Genomic DNA, 18,697 nt, shown 5'->3' on the forward strand with positions numbered 1-18,697 from the left:
AGGAGACAAACTTGGATGCTTCAGAAGTAACAGCTTTCATCACATTTTCTGCAGAATGTGCATTTGTAGGTCACCAGAGGAATAGGCCTTGCAATTCCCAGCAACTACTGTATCACAAGGTTCCTAATAAAGATCCTAGTGTTAGCTTTCCTTCTGCTACTGGTTAATGTTATACACTATTATTTAATAGAATGAGGGAATGACTTCAAATAAACAGTTATGGAGAGGAAAGAGGACAATGGTAGATAAACAGCAACATAACTTTCACCTTAGAAGCCTAAATTCCTTGTACTTTTCAGGAGCTACAAATACTGGCTGCACATCATGCGATGACAGAAAGCCTTTCTCAACTTACATGTTGAGATTCTGATAGACCACAATTAATGAAGAACAAGCAGGGCAAGGTTTCCACAATACAGATTTCCACTAGCCCTTGCTCAGCTTACACATATGTATGGTAAAATCATTCCTTCATGAATTCAGAGCACCATCACACTGCCTATTTCCAGACAGAGCCATTTGTCTCTGTAAAAAAAAACCAAACAAAATACAACAAAAACCAATCAAAGAAACAAAACCCCATCAGAACAGCTGAGAATGTTCTGACTTCAGATTTTCAGCTTTTCAATTACAGACTGACATTCCTATCTCCAAACTTCAGGAAAGCAGAGCTCTAACAAAACATACATCCAAGTCCCATCTCAAATACTTCAGTTTTGCTTTAGGTTTTAAATACAGAGTAGCTTTTCATTTCTTCTCCAGCAGGTGGTACTGTATAATGATATGGCAGTTACCACAGATGTATGCACTGACATCAGGTTTCTACTTCAGATACCATCTTAGGTCAAGCCATTCACCAAAACTAAAAGGTGCTTAATCATAATAAAACCAGAACTTGAACATTCAAAAGAAACTCCCCTCATTTGCCCAAGAGCCGCTGAATGTTGGTTTTTTTTTTTCTTTAATTACATGAAAACTTAGGTAATTCTTAGGCGTCTGACCACATCTTGTTAAAGCACCTAGATTTTAACCATTACACATAAATCAAGCTTGAAAGATTGCTCATCTCCACTCCAGAATCATATAATGCCTCTCAGAATCTTAATCTAAATTAAACATAACTTTCTAAGGGACGATTTCTTCTAGGAGGATGTCACCATCTTCCCATACTTCACCCCTATCATTCCCATCTCCTGTCTTCGTTTTTCCTCCTGCAGATGTAGTGGTCTCAGACCTAGTTAGTCAAGCTTTTGATTCCAGCGAATTTTCACAGGAAATATACAAAAAACACTGCATTGCTATCCACACTTATCAGCAGGAAATACTAGAGATGTTCAAACTTATACATTCAGAACTCTCTTCTGGCCTTACACAACCAGTTCAAGACACTCAGTGTTTAATTGCTTCCAGACTTTCAAGGCCAGGACAGCTTCCAGATTCACCTCACGAGCACCTCTCAAGACCACAAAGCAGTTTTCCCAAGGTCCCAGCCAGGCTAGGGCTTGGGACCATGCAGACATCAAGCTGGCTACACCACACATTGCAGAATTCATTCTGACTTTATGAGACCTCTGAGAAAAAACAGTAACTGGCCCACATCAGGCTCACCACTACAAATTTAACCTGACCACAACTCAACTTTTCAATAAATGAACACAGACTGAGTTCACTGCAACCCAGTATTCATGTCACAGGGCCATGACATTTCTCACATATTGCCATTTAGAGTAAGATTTACTGAATCATGTAGTAGCTTAATGAGTCTGTGTAGTCTATCTCCCTTTACATTTATAGATAGTGGCTAGAGGGTACGTTCAGAAATGTAATAAAGGATACATTCTGTATCTCTCCACGCATTTGAGGAAAACCATATTCATTTAACTGCCTTTCAATCTGCACAATCCCATTGCTCAGTTGTAGTCCAGTGTGCTTAATTATCTTTTCTAAGGAGGAAGTGGGTGGCAGAAGAAGTGTTCCTACTGGCTTCAAGCAACTGGAGTTGTATTATATTAATATCACCCATCATAATGTGGCCACAACTAGTACGAAGTTTAGACAACTGAAAAAGCAATGCTTTACCAGAGGCAGCATTAAATTGATTTCCACTCAGTCGCCTTCTTCTGAACTACAGATGTCCTAAAAAATTTGGCTGTGTAATTTCTGAAGTGAGCCACTTATCCTCTGTTGACTGGCCACTGTGAAAGTTCGCATCATGGAAAAGTAATACACAGTACTCTTGGCTCTGGATCCCGTTCGGGACCAGCACTAAACTCAGTATCTAAAGCTCAAATGTTCCTGAAAACAAGAGACAGCAGTGCTGTGGGTATTAATCTGCATCGTGTTACTGAAGTAGAATAACCAATACCTTGGAGGTGAGACCAAGTTGACTCCTAAGAAGCTATTTATAAGCTATATCCCATACTCCAAATCTTACAGCTTAGTGCAACACAATGCATGCACTGCAGAGTGTCTGATTCTGCACAACAGGGGAAAAGAGAGCTGAAAAGGTCAATATGGATGTTTCTTATTCAAGAAGTAAAATACTTCTATGTGAACCACTTCAAACTGCAAACCCAAATCCTTACACTCTCAATACAAGAGAGTATTTTCCTCAATCCCAGTTATGAATTTACTTGTTGCAGCTTCCAGAATTCCTTAAGTACTGATCAGCAACCACTGATCAAATTTACTTTTTCCTCTTACCATCTGCTAGCATTTACATCTCTGAATAACAGGACATTCTGTGTCTATTTTGTATTCTCAGATGAGCACTTTAAGAACAACAAGGTAACAGTGAGTTGAGATTTATTCGTTGATTTCCTCACAGCAGCAGAACTTCTCACTCCTTCTACCTGAACACAATCACCACCAGGGAGCAATAAGCAGAAAGCAGAGAGCCCTTGTAAATGAGACACAGCAAAATGCATTTCCTGAAAGAACAGACAGACCCGTCTCCCTGCATCCCTAGCCTACCTGTCTGACTTGCTGTTGCACTCTGTTAATCGATGAGCTGTCCATTTTTCAGCTAATCTTTTTTTCACTTGTGCTCAATTTCTCCCATAAAGGAATGGCAGAGATTGTATCTGAGGGAAAAGGGTTAGCAAGTTCTTACTTAAGATTACTTCCATCAGAAGTGGGCACTGAATGCTGTGTGGCAATACTCGGTGTTCAGATATTTCAATATTTTGGTCACCTGAGATGACATGATCCTGGTTTCCTTCAGTGCTTTGCAGTATTTGACTATTTATGTTAAAACCGCCAAAAGTGTTTTTTTCTGCACAAATTATTCTTATTTCCAGTTAATTAACCATGTTTTTATTCTATGCTTAAATGGTTATTGTTCACTTAAGCAATCCTCACAAGCCTAATGCTAAAAGCGGATGGAGATCTTGTATACGAACATGCCCATGAAATTCAAATCCCAGAACATACGTTAGGTCATCACAAATTTATACAGAACTCATTTGAATATTCATTCAGAAAGCATGCATGTACAGTTCAACCTCAAGTTCCATTCTGCTAAGCTGTAAGAGCTGGAATCCACCTGGTAGCTTAAAAACAGTTTCTTAAATCTCAAACTGGCCTCGCTGTCCCATGGTATTAATCATACTTGTTCAGTCACACAGCCAGGCTCACTAACAGTTAATTTTCTTTCCCAAGTTTCACAGAGTACAAAGTGATCCAACTGCTTTACAGTATCCTGCAAAAAAGAATATCCCAAATCCAACATTCTAAGCTGTGCAGGCCTGGGAGAAAAGACCACTTCGTTGCTAGAGTGATGCACATAAGAATTGAGAAAATAAATATTTCTGTAACTTAATATGACTTATTTCTTTTGCAAATTTCCTTTTTCCTCTCTCTTACCCACACATGCATACACAAACCTCTGAGGACTGACTGGGCATGACTTAACAGGAGATAATCAGTTTAAATTTTTGCCAAAGAAAATGCAATGGATAGAAGTCCTACCTGAAATTCAAACTGATAAAATGGTCAGTGATGCTGGGAGCTGTAGTCTCCTGTGGGATTAAATCAGATGTAACTGATTGGGTACAGTGAAACTGCAGGAGAATACAATTAGGAGCAGCTTCACCACCATATATCAGAGCGTACAGCTCCTAGCATTTTTTGAAGCTTTACAGTTCTCTGATCCCAAATGGGAACATTAGACAGTGCTCCAGTTCTGCTTGCAGCTGCAAAATTCTACAGTGAGATTCTCGAAGTATGAAATCAAAAGAGTAAATATGTACTGTTTGGGAAACAGCTACTATTGTAGATAGTATTGCGACTACAAGTACAAGTCAACAGCTCCCTCAGGAAGGTGAAGAATATGAGAAAATTGTCCAGTTTGTTCTTTACATCTACACATACAAAGGAAATCACCATAAGTTTAAATTTAAGGTGCTGTCTTTAAACAATCCTCCCATCCAGAAGAAAATATGGTGATTCCTTCTGAAGCTTCCAACCTTCATTTTCTATCAAAATGACCACTGTGCAGATACAGGATACCTTATGAGAACAGACATGACTTCATAGCTGCCCCCTCAGAAGCTGACGGTCATCTCACCAGAAGAAGAAATTCTGTGTCATTCTGTATAGTTTGTTCTGCTGTTTTAGGGGCCTTTATAGAAAGACGGGGAGAGCTGGAAAGAAATACCATAACTGGAAAAATGGCAAGAGGCAACAGGGAACTGTACACAGATTCAGAGAATCTGGTACAAATGATTTTTAGAAAAAGTAGAGTTACAGAATGATTGGACACAGTATGTTTGTGTTACTTTACTTTCCCTATTACCAAACACATTGTTTCACTGACAGGTGAATACTCATGTTCCTTTGGAAGGCTTAAAAAGGAAATGCTTTCATTTCAGAAAGAGATCTTCAGCTACTAATAAATCTGAGACATGGAAGCAGCTCTCTGGATTTAACACCGCTAAAACAGAGAAGTACAGATTAACGCATTGTTTGTCATATCCAGAGGGTTAATGAGCTATTTTTGGTGTCACACATAATGCTAGACTAAACAATCTGCCTGATTCTGCACTAGAGCTATCTCAAGGAAGTATGACATAGAAGTCTGGTATCTATCCACTATTATTATTCACTTAACCAAGTGCAGCTGGAAAACTGGAAGCTTTTGGGTATTCCTATGCTAAGGAAGTCTTCCATACTTTAATCCTTGTTTCTCCTTAAAAAGCAGCACCCAGTAGTAAGCCTCACTTCACTGCCTGTCTGCTAGCACCGTTTGCTCAGCCTTCCATTTCCCAGCTAGGTGAAGGGTGAGTGTCAATGAAGGGTGAGTTGTTCCGACAGTGGCTTTCTGCTGAGATCCTCCCAGACTTCATATACAGACCACCATGTACAGGCTTTTTCTTGCTTCTACTAAATGATCCATTTCTCTTTCTCTTATTGGCTCCTGATAACCATAAGCACTCTGACATAATGTTAAAAAAGAAACAACAAAACAAGAAAAACCAACACCAACCATACTTGGGGGTGCTTGATCAAAATATTTCTCTATTTCCTATGAGCGCACTCATTTCGACTTCCAGTGAGATAGCCACATTTTAATTAAAATAAATATGTTGTTTAAGCAAACCCTCAGTAACTTGAGCGAGATAGTTATAGATAAAATAGGCTGGGGAATTCCGCTGCGTCTTCAACTTAAAACAAATCTTGTTCTTGAAGCAGGTACTTCTTCCCCCCATGTCCTCTACAATGGAGAAAGTCTTTTCTTTTTCTTATACCAGCATATATTCTGAAACACTGAACATTAAACCCTCACCAATAAAGTGATAAAAACTCATATTATAAACACCACTCTACAATCTGCTTATAGTTACGCATCAGGGAGAGTTCAAATTCCTCCACTAAAAAAATAGGTTGGTTTTCTGGAAACCAGTTGAATTTTAAAATCCCTATTATGTGAGAATTGTCCAATCTGAAACAAACAAAAAAGCACGCTATTTTTCCCATACCTACTTTTTATGACGTACCTAAGTACTGTGAAGACAGCTGACCTTCTCGACAATGTTGGTCACTTAGCTTTTTTAATGCCTTTTGCTGGCTTCTAAGTTTTCTGCGAAGACTGCAGTTTTCAGAGTCAACAATGTAAAAATAACCAGCTTTATTTCCATCTACTGTGATTACTGATGGCCACAGGAAGGGAATGAGTACATCTAAACCAAGCATGGCTTATTCAGATCTATTTCCATTAAATTTTTTACACATTATGTGATAAGAAGACACGAGTGAAGTGAAACCATACACTCAGGCTATAACACTATATAAAAGTGAACCAGTAAAAAAATCAGAGCTCAGCTCAAGCAAAGACCAAGTCTACAAATGTTGAGGAATTTCAGTTACAATCCTTCTTAAACATCCTTCTCAATAATTGTTTTACTTTGCTGTATAAACATAGACACGTGAACATTCTTGTCATTCTGCAACACAGACCTATTATTACGATTAGCTATGAGCAGAGGATGATCATGAAGAATACCAAACCAGTACTTGCAGGTAAACTGTGATACTGTGGGATCCCAGCTGTCATCTAGATTTAGTCTGATGCATGACTTTTGCAGTTCCAGTTCCAAAGTGCACATGCCAGTTGTACTGAGTGTTCTCAATACTCCCATACTGCCAACTGTACAAAACCCAGGTCATTTAAGATAGTGTTTGAAACACACATTGCAAAAACACTTGTTCATAAGGTGCCATTCAGATGCTGGTTCCCTGTTGCCAAATGATTAGAACTTCAATTTTACTGCTGATCACAGATAGTTTTTCAAACAATTATTAGGGACTCCCAGAATCTGTCACAAGTTCATCATTATTTTTTCAAAAATGCCTGAAGCACAAATTAGGTGTTCTATGCTCAGTGCACAGCAGCCAGATGTAAATGATCCTGAAGAGTCAACATTAGTTGAATTCTGGGAAAAAAATTCTCAGAGAGAGTTTTCCTTAATTAAATTAAAAGCTTATTTACCTAGAGGCTCTTGAGAGCTACTTTTGTGCACTGAATAGTCTTTCATGTTGACATTATTCAAATAGGCTATAATCTTCACAAAGTTGTGATTGCTACCTTTACAATATTTTTGGCAAGAACATCTGTACAGATTCAGCTTGGTAACTACAAGCAGTTATAAGGATTACTTGGCTGCAAACTAAGTTTAAGTACAGAATTATTATTATTATTACTATGCATTCTAACTAAATTTAAGAACTCAAACAAGAGAAAATTTAACACTCTTCTCTTTGTACACGGATATATGTCAATAGCAGTCATGTAATGTTCTTCAGAATTACGCATCAATACCAGCTGAGACTAGTAAGGCAACTGACAAATGAAGCTTTTGTTAAAAATGAAATATAAATAGCACCAGTTATCTGTCTGTTATTTTGGTTCTGCATAGGATGTTCTGAAGACAGTAAACGTGTTTAATAAAGAAATCACAAAGATAAAAGCCACAAAGATCACTGCTTTACTCCTACACACTCACACGGTAATAACAAAGGGCTGGAGGCACAGGAGGAGGAAGCACAATAACATGATTTGTAATGTGCACAGTTAATTTTTCCAGAAGTCCTTCCCCTGCCACCTTATTTGAAGAAGGACAAGAGGAAGAAAAGAGGAGCTGAAAACAAGAATAATCTCTCCGCTCTATTAACTACGCTACTGCAGCATGAATAAAATACCCCAAATATCAGTCTGTCACATCCTAAACTTCAAATTGAGTGCAATTGGTAATTTTTATATTGAAAATTTTGCAAAGCTGTCTATGCTCTGTAAGGTGCTTTTTCTGCAAGGGACCCACTGCAGCGCAGGAAATCAAGCTGCAGTGCCACGCTGCTAATTATCATTTCCAAAGTAACAGCTGCTTATAACTCCTGGCAAAAAAGGTGCAGGTAGGCGCTGAACACTGATACACAGAAGCCTTGTGTGTGTGCATTATTAAATGCTCAGGGAAGAGAGCTTCACTACTGATTTTTTCTTGACAGTCAGCCACAAATGTTTTTGCCCTACGTGAAGGCAACTCAGGTTCTGCTCAGAACACACATTAGTTCTGCTTTGCCTTTGGGTTTGCCCAAGCTGTGTGAAAAGCTTACGAAACTGCAAGTCTAGCCAGGGTTCACTGCAATTGCTAGTGAACCCTATTTCTGTACAGTCTGACACACATCTCTGCTTTGACAAAAAGTTCCGGACACCACTGGCAATTATTCACTAGACTTCCATAATAAAGGTTTCACACAGACTAAAAGGAAGGAGAAAAAACAAATGAATGTGTGCAGGTGCAGCTATGGAATTACTTCATGGTGTTTTGCTACTGCTTAATATTCCACACCTGAAAAGCACTCCTTCTAGAAAAAAATAATTAAAAAGATAACATTTTCTACTGAAACAACTTATGCCATGTCTATTTTTTTTAAACTGACTTCAATCTAGAATGATCGCTGAAAACTCTTTAAAATTTATAATAGTTAAAAAACAAATCAAAGTAACTCTGGCAAAAAATAATTACATTACTGGGAGTTTTTCACTTAACCACTGCAATTCAAACAGCCTGCAGGCCTCACCCTGTAGTTAGAAATAATGGTGTAAATCTGTGTCTTTCTGTCTTATAGTTGGCAGCATGCCAGTTTTAGTTCAGCACCAAACCCCATATTAATTACGTACTCTGAATCCCAAACAGGGTTTCTGTGCCCTCATACAGCTTTCTACATCACAACTAGGAATATGTGTAGCTGATTCAGACTCCTGATAAAGAGTTATAATCAGCAGCATACTAAAAAGAAAAAAAAATGAAATTCAGTGCACAGAAGAACTGCTAACATTGATGTGGAAAAAAGAAATTAGATGCCTGCTAAGAACAGCTATTACAAATAAATGTGGACAGGAATACAGCAGTTCTTTCTGTCAACATTAGAAAGATAAAATGACACCTTGAAGAAAAACAAACGCATTTTTAGACACTGAATCACGCTGCAGAACACTGTGAATCGCTTTGTGATGTGACCCACATAATACACAGCCAGCAGTCTCCAGGAATGCCCACTTGCTTTGCAGTCCACTCCTAGGAGCAAGGCTGCATGTGGACTGCCTCATTACTGCGTGGCAATAGTACAAGCCTGTTACTGCATGACCGCATTGTTTTTCTGCAAACGTACACCACCACAGAGCTCCTGGAACAGTTAGGCAGCCCCGCCCTTAAACTAATGGAAGATCCTCACCAATCTTAAGCAACTTCATATTACTGTTGCTGTATAAAGGCACTGATGCAAACTTTTGACATAATCAGACTTAACCTAACTGATTTGCTTGAGAGGCATTAAAAGTTACTCAGTAAAAAGGCAAGCAAGATGACTGAAGAAGTGGAAGAAGCCTTTTAAACAAATCTCCTGAGCATTAACCTCTTTGGCTTTGGACAGCATTTTTAGAAAGCATCTCAAACTCTCCTTTACGATAATCAGTTTATGCTGCAGTCGTGCTTTATTCAGAAGTTAAGCATGATAGCATGACTCCTTACACAGTTCCTATTTCAAAAGGCAAGTATTCTGACCACACGTAAGGTTTCCATTAAAACTCAGATGGATAAATATGCCTGAGATAAAATGAAATGAGTAGTTGACAGTAGGACTTTTCATTTTTGTGCCACTGTAGATGCTATAAAAGAACATGAGCTTAGTGGCCTCTAGGAAAAAATAATGAAAACTCAGATTTACAGTTACAGGTCACTGGTTTGTATTTTCAAAGTAAAACACAAGAGACTTAAATACATAATTCTCTTAGACTTTATTTATAACCTCATCCAGTGGTTTAAGCATAGAACCGGCAGTTGTATTTCTTCTCAAGTTTATAATTCACTGTATGATATTGAGAATGCAACTTAACATTTTGGTGCTTGAATTCAAATGCTAAACCACTACAGAGTATGTGTAGTGTCATCTTCGTCTGTCTGCATGCAACAGGTTTCTGGTGTCCTGATGACATCTACAATTCTAGTATAAATTTAACATGATGCAACACTACCATTTGTTTCCAAGTTAACACAATCTGTTGATTCCAGTACATCAGAAAGGCTTTGTTTTTCTTATACTAGTTAGATACAAGTATTCTGCATTACACTGGTTTCTATGTTAGGTAAAATGTGCATGCGAGTGCCTGAAATATTTTGATCAAAAGCAAAACATAGTATCACTGCAGCACTTTGCAAAACTGAACTACAAATACCACAATTTAATAGTATGTGAACTGATGCAGCCACGCATACAAAGTCCAATTGGAAAAGTTGTTTTACAGGTCCTGAGAGCAACCTGCTTAATCTCACACAGTAAATGAATGTTTGTAAAAAGAGAAAGAAAAAACAAAAATAGACTCAGCAGTGCAGCGCTGCTTGGCACGCTGTCAGAAGAAAGGGGCTTCCGTTCATGCACATGAGCTATTCTTATGTTCCAGGGAATAGGAACTCTGTACATGAGGTTCCACACACAATGCCTGGTGCCTGAGGAGTCAATCAAATTCTGCCTCAGCATTCCCAGCCAGGCGGCAGCCTTCGCTGCCTGCAGTGGATAAAGAGAACACTGCTGAGACTGGAGGCTATACTTACCAAGTCTAATTATATTCCTACCCTAAACCATTCCTAATGCATTTCAAAACCCAGAAATATTCTGGCCTCTTCAGCCTTTCAGAAACTGTCATAAAAGTTACTGATAGTAGAAATTTTTGGGCCTACATATATATGTTTCATAATGTCTTATGTATCATGAAAGTCGAATTTTATTTCACCGGGAAAACAGACATAGCCTTATGTCTGGAGATAGACAAGCTCATTTCAAACAGTGTCCGCAGAAGAAAAGGTTGATATGCTAAGCCTTTTTGTGCTTGGCCTCTCTCCACATCACTATGAGGAACAAGTAAATAGATAAAGTGGCAAAGGAACAAAGAGAAGAATAATACAGGGCCACAAAAAGTAGGTTATACCAAAACTGTAATTAATTTAAGGGCGGTTCTAGGCATTACGTATTTTCCCTCACCTCTATCATTGTTAGGGAATAAAAATAGAGAAATAATCCACAGATACAAAATATCATTTTTCACAGGACTTCTTAAATAAAGCCAAACAAGGGTGAGATATTCTGAGGGAAAGAAATGAAAATATTAGGACAGAAATCAATGCATTGCAGCCTACAGGCCTACTTCTGTGTTCTCAGAGCTCAACAGAAAAACAGGAAGGGAAAGACATAACAGTTATTTCAAATGACTTTTGCCCTTCCTTAGAATTCAGTGGCATTTAAAATCGTTCCATTTTATATGCAGCCACTGCAGCGCTCGTGGGAGGAGAACAGCTTATGACCAGCCATGACATAGCTATGTTACTTTCTCTTGGCCACAATGAGACGCACAGATCTTCCATGTCATTACGATAAGAACATGATTTTTAATACCTGCAACATCTATACTGTCACTCCCATTCAACACCCTCATTCAAAAAGCACACTGGTAATTGATTTACTTGGTGGAATACACTTTTCAGTTAACCTATTAGATCAAACAGTTCACATGAGCTAGTCTTTTCCCTCACCCAAGAAACAAACTTCAGCTAACACAGAAATGCCACTTCTTTGATTTTCACATGAACTTCTGCTAAAACTCTTACAAAGAGCTGTTTTGTAGCTTAGAACCTTTGAACATACTGTTTTAGATGCCAGCTTAGAAAAGTCAAAGAAATCACACATTCAGACAGGATGAACAACAGCAACACCAAAGGTAGAATGCTAGTATTTCCCTGGGCAAAACTCTCATGTCTTCCAACCAGGACTCACTATCTTTCTGCCTTTCGTCAAGTTTTCAGTTACATTACTGCATGGCAAACAGGTATCGGACCGGAGAGATTATCACGTTACAAAGGAATAATGAAACAAAGAGCTTACCCGTGCCCTGGGCTTGCAGAAGGGCTCCAAGAGGAGTAATCTCCAGATAGAGATCCTTCCTCCTTGGGAGTCAGCCCTTAAATGGGGCCTAGGAGGGTCTAGCCTGGTTCCACCCCTTTCAGTCACTCAGGTGAAATTGTGTTCACCTGTGCCCCTGTGGCTGACTCAGCACTCGCCTCAGGTGGTCAATCAGAGGTTCAGGCTGTGATTCAACAGTTCCCATACAATTACTTAGAGAGAAGAATGTGAAGTTCCAATAGTTTCAGGTTGCTACACTAAAAGCTAAGCAAAGTCATGACTGTAGAAGCAAAATCTTGTTATAAACTGTTAAATATTACATACAGATGGCTTTTACTGTTGCACATCTACAAATAGGCAGTTAGTGTATTTTAGCTGTTAACTGCTGTAACACTGTAGTCATTTCATTGCTGTCATTTGCTTGCTTGAATTATCTCCAGCCCTAAATTTGAAATACAGTTTCTCTTCAGCTAGAATAAAGCCCTGTATTTCACAAAGCAGTTCTTAAAATATGATCAGATAGGAAACAATTCTGTTAAACCTGTGCTGAGAAACAGAGATCTGTTTGTCTTTTCTGGCTGACTACAAGCTGTCACTGGAACTTTTTTTTTTTCCTCCTCAATGTCTTTAGAGCTTCTCCAAGGGCTCACCTCTTTGCAGACTCCCCTCTCTCACTTCAGAGCTTCTTTCCCGTACCTAGGCGCACACTTTCAGAAAAGCATAATTGTCTTCCAGGATGGTACAATGCCCCCTACTTATAGCTGTAAAGATGCAGTCCAAGGATTCTGAGATCAACAAAGGTGACAGATGAGGAAAAGAGTAAAAAATACTGCTTCAGAATTACCTAAAACATCTTTATTTAGCTTTACTTACCAGAGAAGTGCTTGTAATTGCAGTGTTTTACGAGGAAGAAAAAGCATCACACTAATGCATGTTTCACACAATTCTTCACGTCGTGAGTGCTTACAGGGCCACCTCCATGAGTAATTAACATGGGATGTGGAGTAACATTACACAGCTCTAGGGCCACCACTCAGCACAGATAATGTACACTCAAATAAGCACACTGAGAAATCCTGGCCTTATCACAGCAACAAGATTTTCATCCGTGTTATTTAGAGAATAAGCAACTCACTGGTTTACATACTTCCATTATGTAACCATAGATTAGAAGGAAATATGTGAAACTTCCTGATCATCAGAGGAAGAACAAAGCTTGACTCCTCTTGACAAATTTAGGCAGAATGGTGAAACTTGAATTAAAAAATTACCATCAAAATCCCACTCCTTGCTGTTCTCATCTGTGATAGGCTAAATTCACAGAAATTTCCCTAGGCATTCCCAAGACATCCCCACCACAAGCAGCTCAGTAGCCATCTCCTTTCTAAACCAAAATGAATGCAAAGACTAAGGCAGAGGTCTGCATCTGCAGGGTCCCAACCGGAGAATTAACTCTGATACTGGAATAGTCAAGATCATGCTGAAAGACGGGGCCGTAGCCACTTCCTTTTGCACATCGCTGCATTTACATTAGAGTCAGCCATGGTATGATCCACCTCACAGATGACAGACTCACAGTTGTCCAACTGTTACAACTCAGTGAGATTTCCCTATCCAGCAAGGAGCAGCCCAGTTTCTGCTAGTACGGCCCCCACCCAGATTTGCATCCCGAAGAACCTGTGGCTTTGAAGCAGAAGAAAATTCAAGATGTATTAGTTTAGAAAGACGAAGGAAGAGAAAGCATCTCTTTAACCTAATAGGGCACTCAGCTGGGAGGAAAGAGTCCTGCTCCTGATCCTTATGCTGTTTCTTCATTTTATTGGTTATTCATTTCCAGCACAGCAGGAACAAAAGGCACAGTTCTCCCCCCTCGCAGGCACATCCTTTAAAACGCATTTTGGGTTGGAAAACTTTCACATTTCAACTTATTTTTCAAGATAAACAGTTACAACAGTAACTAAACTTGTGGGTGTGTTACCTTAAGGGAGTAAAAACCCTACAGAAATATTGAAACAGAGAACGTTTGTATAATCAACTGCCAGGACTGGAGAGAGGGAACACTAAGGATAATGCTCAGAATTAAAATCCATATTTTACCACTGCTCATTTGGCAATTTTGCAATTCTAATTCTTTATTCCTACGGCAAACATGACAGTGATATCTTTAAATCCTATTTTCATGATTTATCTTCAGAAGCCAACGCAAAAGGCACTTCTATTAGTGGCCTTTAATCTGAAAACTCCGTATACTCTGAAAATAGCAATTAATCTTCCCAACACTTAACTACTTCTTCCAATGCATTAACAGCTTATTTTACAGGTGGTGAAGCCAAGGCAGAGGAACGTTGAGTCATGTACTCAAAGTCACATAATAAACCTATCCTAGTACTGCAAAACGTCTATGCATGGTTGAAGTCCACAGAATATTTACAGGAGATGGTTAAGAAGAAAAAAGAACCTCTAGAGATTTCACAGTTCATTATTAAAGTAGTTGTCATCAGAATACTATATGTATTTCTTGATAAATACTTGCTACATAAATATGCTCAATATTACACATCTGAATTTTTCCCGCTTGAACATTAGAATTAACGAAACTGTTTCTGCACTGTATTAGCACCAGGTTACATTGGGGCAAACACAGCAGTACTGTAAAACTTATAATTCTAGTCAGTATGCAAAAATCAGGAGTCCTTCCAGACTTGTCAAGACCCTTTTCACAATTAGCAACCTGGTGTCAGCAATGCTTTTTTTTTTTTTTTTGGCTGCAATCTGATTTTGCTATATGTGGCTATGTGTAAGTGTGCACATCCATACTGAAAGAAGCCTATTGTAAGCAGGTCAAAATATGAGATAAAAAGCCCGGCTTTCCCTACTAGCATTTAATTCCCAGGCATACATATGAAATTCTCAGGCCTGGAAAGCATTATCTGATCAGGACAGGCACAAACAGCAGCTCTCCCATACTATGACTGCCAAACAACACACATCAGGACTGTTATCTTTCTGAACAGAAACCATTATTCACCTTGTAATCGATCACTGGAGATCCTGGTTATGTCACACAAATTGCTGCAGCTTAACTAAGATAAAACTAAACACACAAACAATTTGCAGTCCCAGAAAGCATGAGCATACTTCCAGCCATTTAGAAGAACTGACCCTGTTCTGCATTTTGCCCTGAGGCATCATTCAACAGAAGTGGTCCACCTTATACTGCTGTGCCTTACAACTGGCCTGGTTAAACACCCACATCACACCTTGCAGTTAAAGGATGTGCTCTGATGCAACAGAGTATCCCATTACGTTCCTGTATTTCAACGAAAGCCAATACAATTCTCAACAATTCAATAGAACAGCGCACGACTGCCTATACTCCCTGTTCATCCAAAATGAATTACAGAAACCTTTCTAAAAATGCCTTTTACGCGGAAGCAGTGCACATGACGTAAGCTCCGCAGGGCATGTCCCCACAACAATAAATATCAGCATAACCTGAGTGATTTAAGCAGGGACAGCCTCATGCTAAAGAACAACATACATACATGGAGCCTAGCATAACGACATCCACAAACATGCTACAGAGAGAAAATCAGGGGTAGGGAGTGTCATAGCTTTCTTCTACTGATGTACTGCAATTGCATCAGCTCCACAGATGATCTATCATAAACTGTTTAACAATTCTTTTCTGCCCAACTGATTTTTTGTTCCCTCCCTCTTTTAAATCCTAACAGCTGACAAAGTCAACGATGACTTCTACACCAAACGCAGACATCTTGCAGAACTGGCTGCCAAGGGGAGCCTACCACTCCACCCGGTGCGCATAGAGGAAGACAGAGCATACACAATCGACAGTGGCTTAACCAAACAGAATGGGCAGAAGTCCAAAATGGCAAAGATCCACACACACCCATTAGGCTATAATTCTCATTACAAGACCTGGGATCCCAATGACCAGTCTCTTAGACGGCAAGCATACGCAAACAAGGGGAAACACAGTATGGGAGACCCAACATTAAGTGACCCATTGACAACCCGGAGTCAGAATTATTTGGGCCCACAGCCATACTTCATAACCAACAGCAAGACAGAAGTAACTGTTTGAGCTTTTCCTTTCTTCCTTTTTTTCTCTTTTTTTTTTTTTTTGTAAAGAAATCCTTTAAAAAACACATACAAATATAACACACAACACAAACACTCAACTAAAAGGCAAAAAATAAATTTTACAACATAAAAAGGAAAAAGAAAAACAGAAAACCACAGCGGAATGAAGAAAGCAAGCGAGGAAGGAAGGAAGGAAAGAAGGAATGAAGCTACACATGGACATTCTTGGTATCCAGCTAACTAGACTGAAGAGTGAGTTAATACCATTCAGCAATACACACTGAAGGTTGAATTACAAACTCCATTTGTATTTCACAATGGAACATAAACCCTTGTGATTAAATTTTTTTAACTTGAAACTAAAATCCATGATGAGAAGTAGCACAATCTAGAGAAATTTTTGTCTGCTTAAACATTTACTCTATGTACCTGCCTTGAGACAGAGGAAGAAGAAAAAACAATACACTGTAATATATTATTTCAGCAAGGAATTTTGTATAAAACCTATTAACAATCACTAGACCCATGAGAAGCCAAGACCAAACATCTTGGTACAACCCCGAACATCAATTATCATACTTTCATCCCAAACTATAGAAAGTGCAAAAAATATTTATACGGTAAGAAAGACTCTTCCATGTGGAATTTATGAAGACTGTTACATTTAAGAGCATATACGACCTTTCCGGCTGACAGTATAGAATTCTGAGGGATAACAACAATCAGCAGAAGATTTTGTTTTAGTTTACTTTGTTTGATTTGAAATTTTTGGGATCCTTCAAAATAAGAAGAGACACTTCATGCGACACAGACAGCTGCTGGGGGAATAAGGGCATCAAAACATTCCCTCTCAGTCCTCCTGTTTTCAGGCAGATGGTAACAATTCTCACTTTGAAGACAGTCAGGACTTTTTCTTCACCTAAATGTTTTGCCTATCTTCAACTGCTTCAGACTGAAAATAAGCGTGGGTGGTGCCTTTACTGTATTACTATTGTTCAATGACAGTCTTGTTTCTTCAAGTGACCCCTTTGTCCCTTTATGCTATTTCCTCATGTTTTGCTAAGGATGACAAGGGCTCGGCCCTGCTCAGCACCCTCTGTTTGTCCTGAAGGGAAACTGGACTACATCTCCAAGCAGTGGTTGCACAGTCAGGTTGCACTATTTAGTTAGGCCCCTCCATTTTCCTAGTTTATTTCTATTTGCTTTTAGCCATGGTAGTTCTTTCTTTGTAGTTCAATTAAATGTTATACGGCATACTGTCTCTATTGTTTGGCTTTCTATAGTGGCGTTCCCTCTTGGTGGACTATCAGATGGAAGAGTCTACTGGACTAGCCTCAAACATCAAAGAGGTTTGGGTTTAAACTGATCAACTGGATTCATGGTCTCGGCTGCGGCTCTGATGAGATGGATGCCTTGTACGTATGAGTAAAATCATTTCTAATTGGTCCCTGGTAGTAGCCTCACAGCACCAGGCCTGTAAGGCTTCTGCAAATCCCCAACGAGGTAAGCAGAACTGTGATGGTAGGCAGCACGTTCAGTTTTTCACTTAAATTCCTGCCCTTCCCCCAGACCTGAATCCTAACTAGCTATCTTACTACAGCTGAATTTTCAGTAGTTGTCAGTTCTTCCTGAGATAAGTTGTGGAAGGGTATGCAGGGAGGAGTGAGGACTGTTACGCTGTAAGAAGAATCTGAAGTGGCATTTCTTACTGTACTCAAGTGACTGACAGCATTTCTTTTTAGCCCAAAGGATGCAAGGGCTACGAATGTAAAATACAGTCAAATGGAAAGATCATTTTTTCTAAGCTATGTTGAGATTGACGTGTATTCTGAGAGCATCAGCATCTCTCCATAAGCGTGCTGCTAAACCGTATGACCATCTATTTTAAGACTATCAGAATTGGACAAAACCCAGGGGACAAATACTTTGCACACAACCCAGACTCTCTATTACCTTACTTTTATTCTTTTAATCTCTATTGCCTTCACAACTGGCTGACTTAATTTGACCCTTTATGGAATGTTGCCGTTAATCCATATGCTTTAGATAACACTTTACAGCTGCACTGTAATTCACAGAGGTTTCGTGTAACTTGAGCATATTTTATGTGGAAATATTTTAGTAACTGTATGTTCTGTAAGTAATCCCGTGTTAATACTTGTTAACTACAGAGTTTATGATATCAATAATACTTCCTACAATAAAAATGTTTGTTTTTTTAAGAATGTTTATTTGTAAACATATGTATTCACTATATTAATATGAATTTCTTACCTGGCAATAAAACTGATTCTATGTGAATCCAACATGCTGGCTCGTTTGTAAGCTTTTACCACTGGGTCAATTTTTGAGTATTAACTGAGTTTCTGGATCTTCTCGCTGCAGCCAACAGCATACTTCTCAGCAAAAATGAAGATGTGACTGCCATTGGTCATCTTGTGAACAAGGTTCTTTGGAAAGTACACACACACTGTATATGTTAAGCGCAATGTGTATTACACTTAGGGTAACAATACATACAAGGCATGCATGCCTTGCAAAGGTCCGTGTGCCGTATAACAACCAAGCTCATGCGCAGCTTGTGCCACTTAACAAGTTTTGAGGAAAGAAAAAAAGGTAATGATGTACAGGGCCAGATCCTGTT

The 18,697-nt window shown here is 39.0% G+C and overlaps 1 protein-coding gene and 1 long non-coding RNA gene across 4 annotated transcripts in view; one reads left to right on the plus strand and one right to left on the minus strand.

Annotated features, from left to right (window-relative positions):
- SHISA9 (shisa family member 9) overlaps positions 1 to 18,359 on the plus strand; it is a 157,064-nt gene extending 138,705 nt beyond the window's left edge. For all 3 annotated transcript variants that reach the window (XM_040647667.2, XM_040647665.2, XM_015294307.4), the window contains one exon: positions 15,684 to 18,359. In XM_040647667.2, the coding sequence (XP_040503601.1) occupies positions 15,684 to 16,054 (371 nt within the window). In that variant the 3' untranslated portion in view covers positions 16,055 to 18,359. The remainder of the gene's footprint in view (positions 1 to 15,683) is intronic.
- LOC107054592 overlaps positions 1 to 18,697 on the minus strand; it is a 336,025-nt gene that overhangs the window by 130,138 nt on the left and 187,190 nt on the right. The gene's annotated exons all lie outside the window — the stretch shown is intronic.

This window comes from Gallus gallus, chromosome 14 (genome assembly GCF_016699485.2).
Source record: "Gallus gallus isolate bGalGal1 chromosome 14, bGalGal1.mat.broiler.GRCg7b, whole genome shotgun sequence".
Lineage (NCBI taxonomy): Eukaryota > Metazoa > Chordata > Aves > Galliformes > Phasianidae > Gallus > Gallus gallus.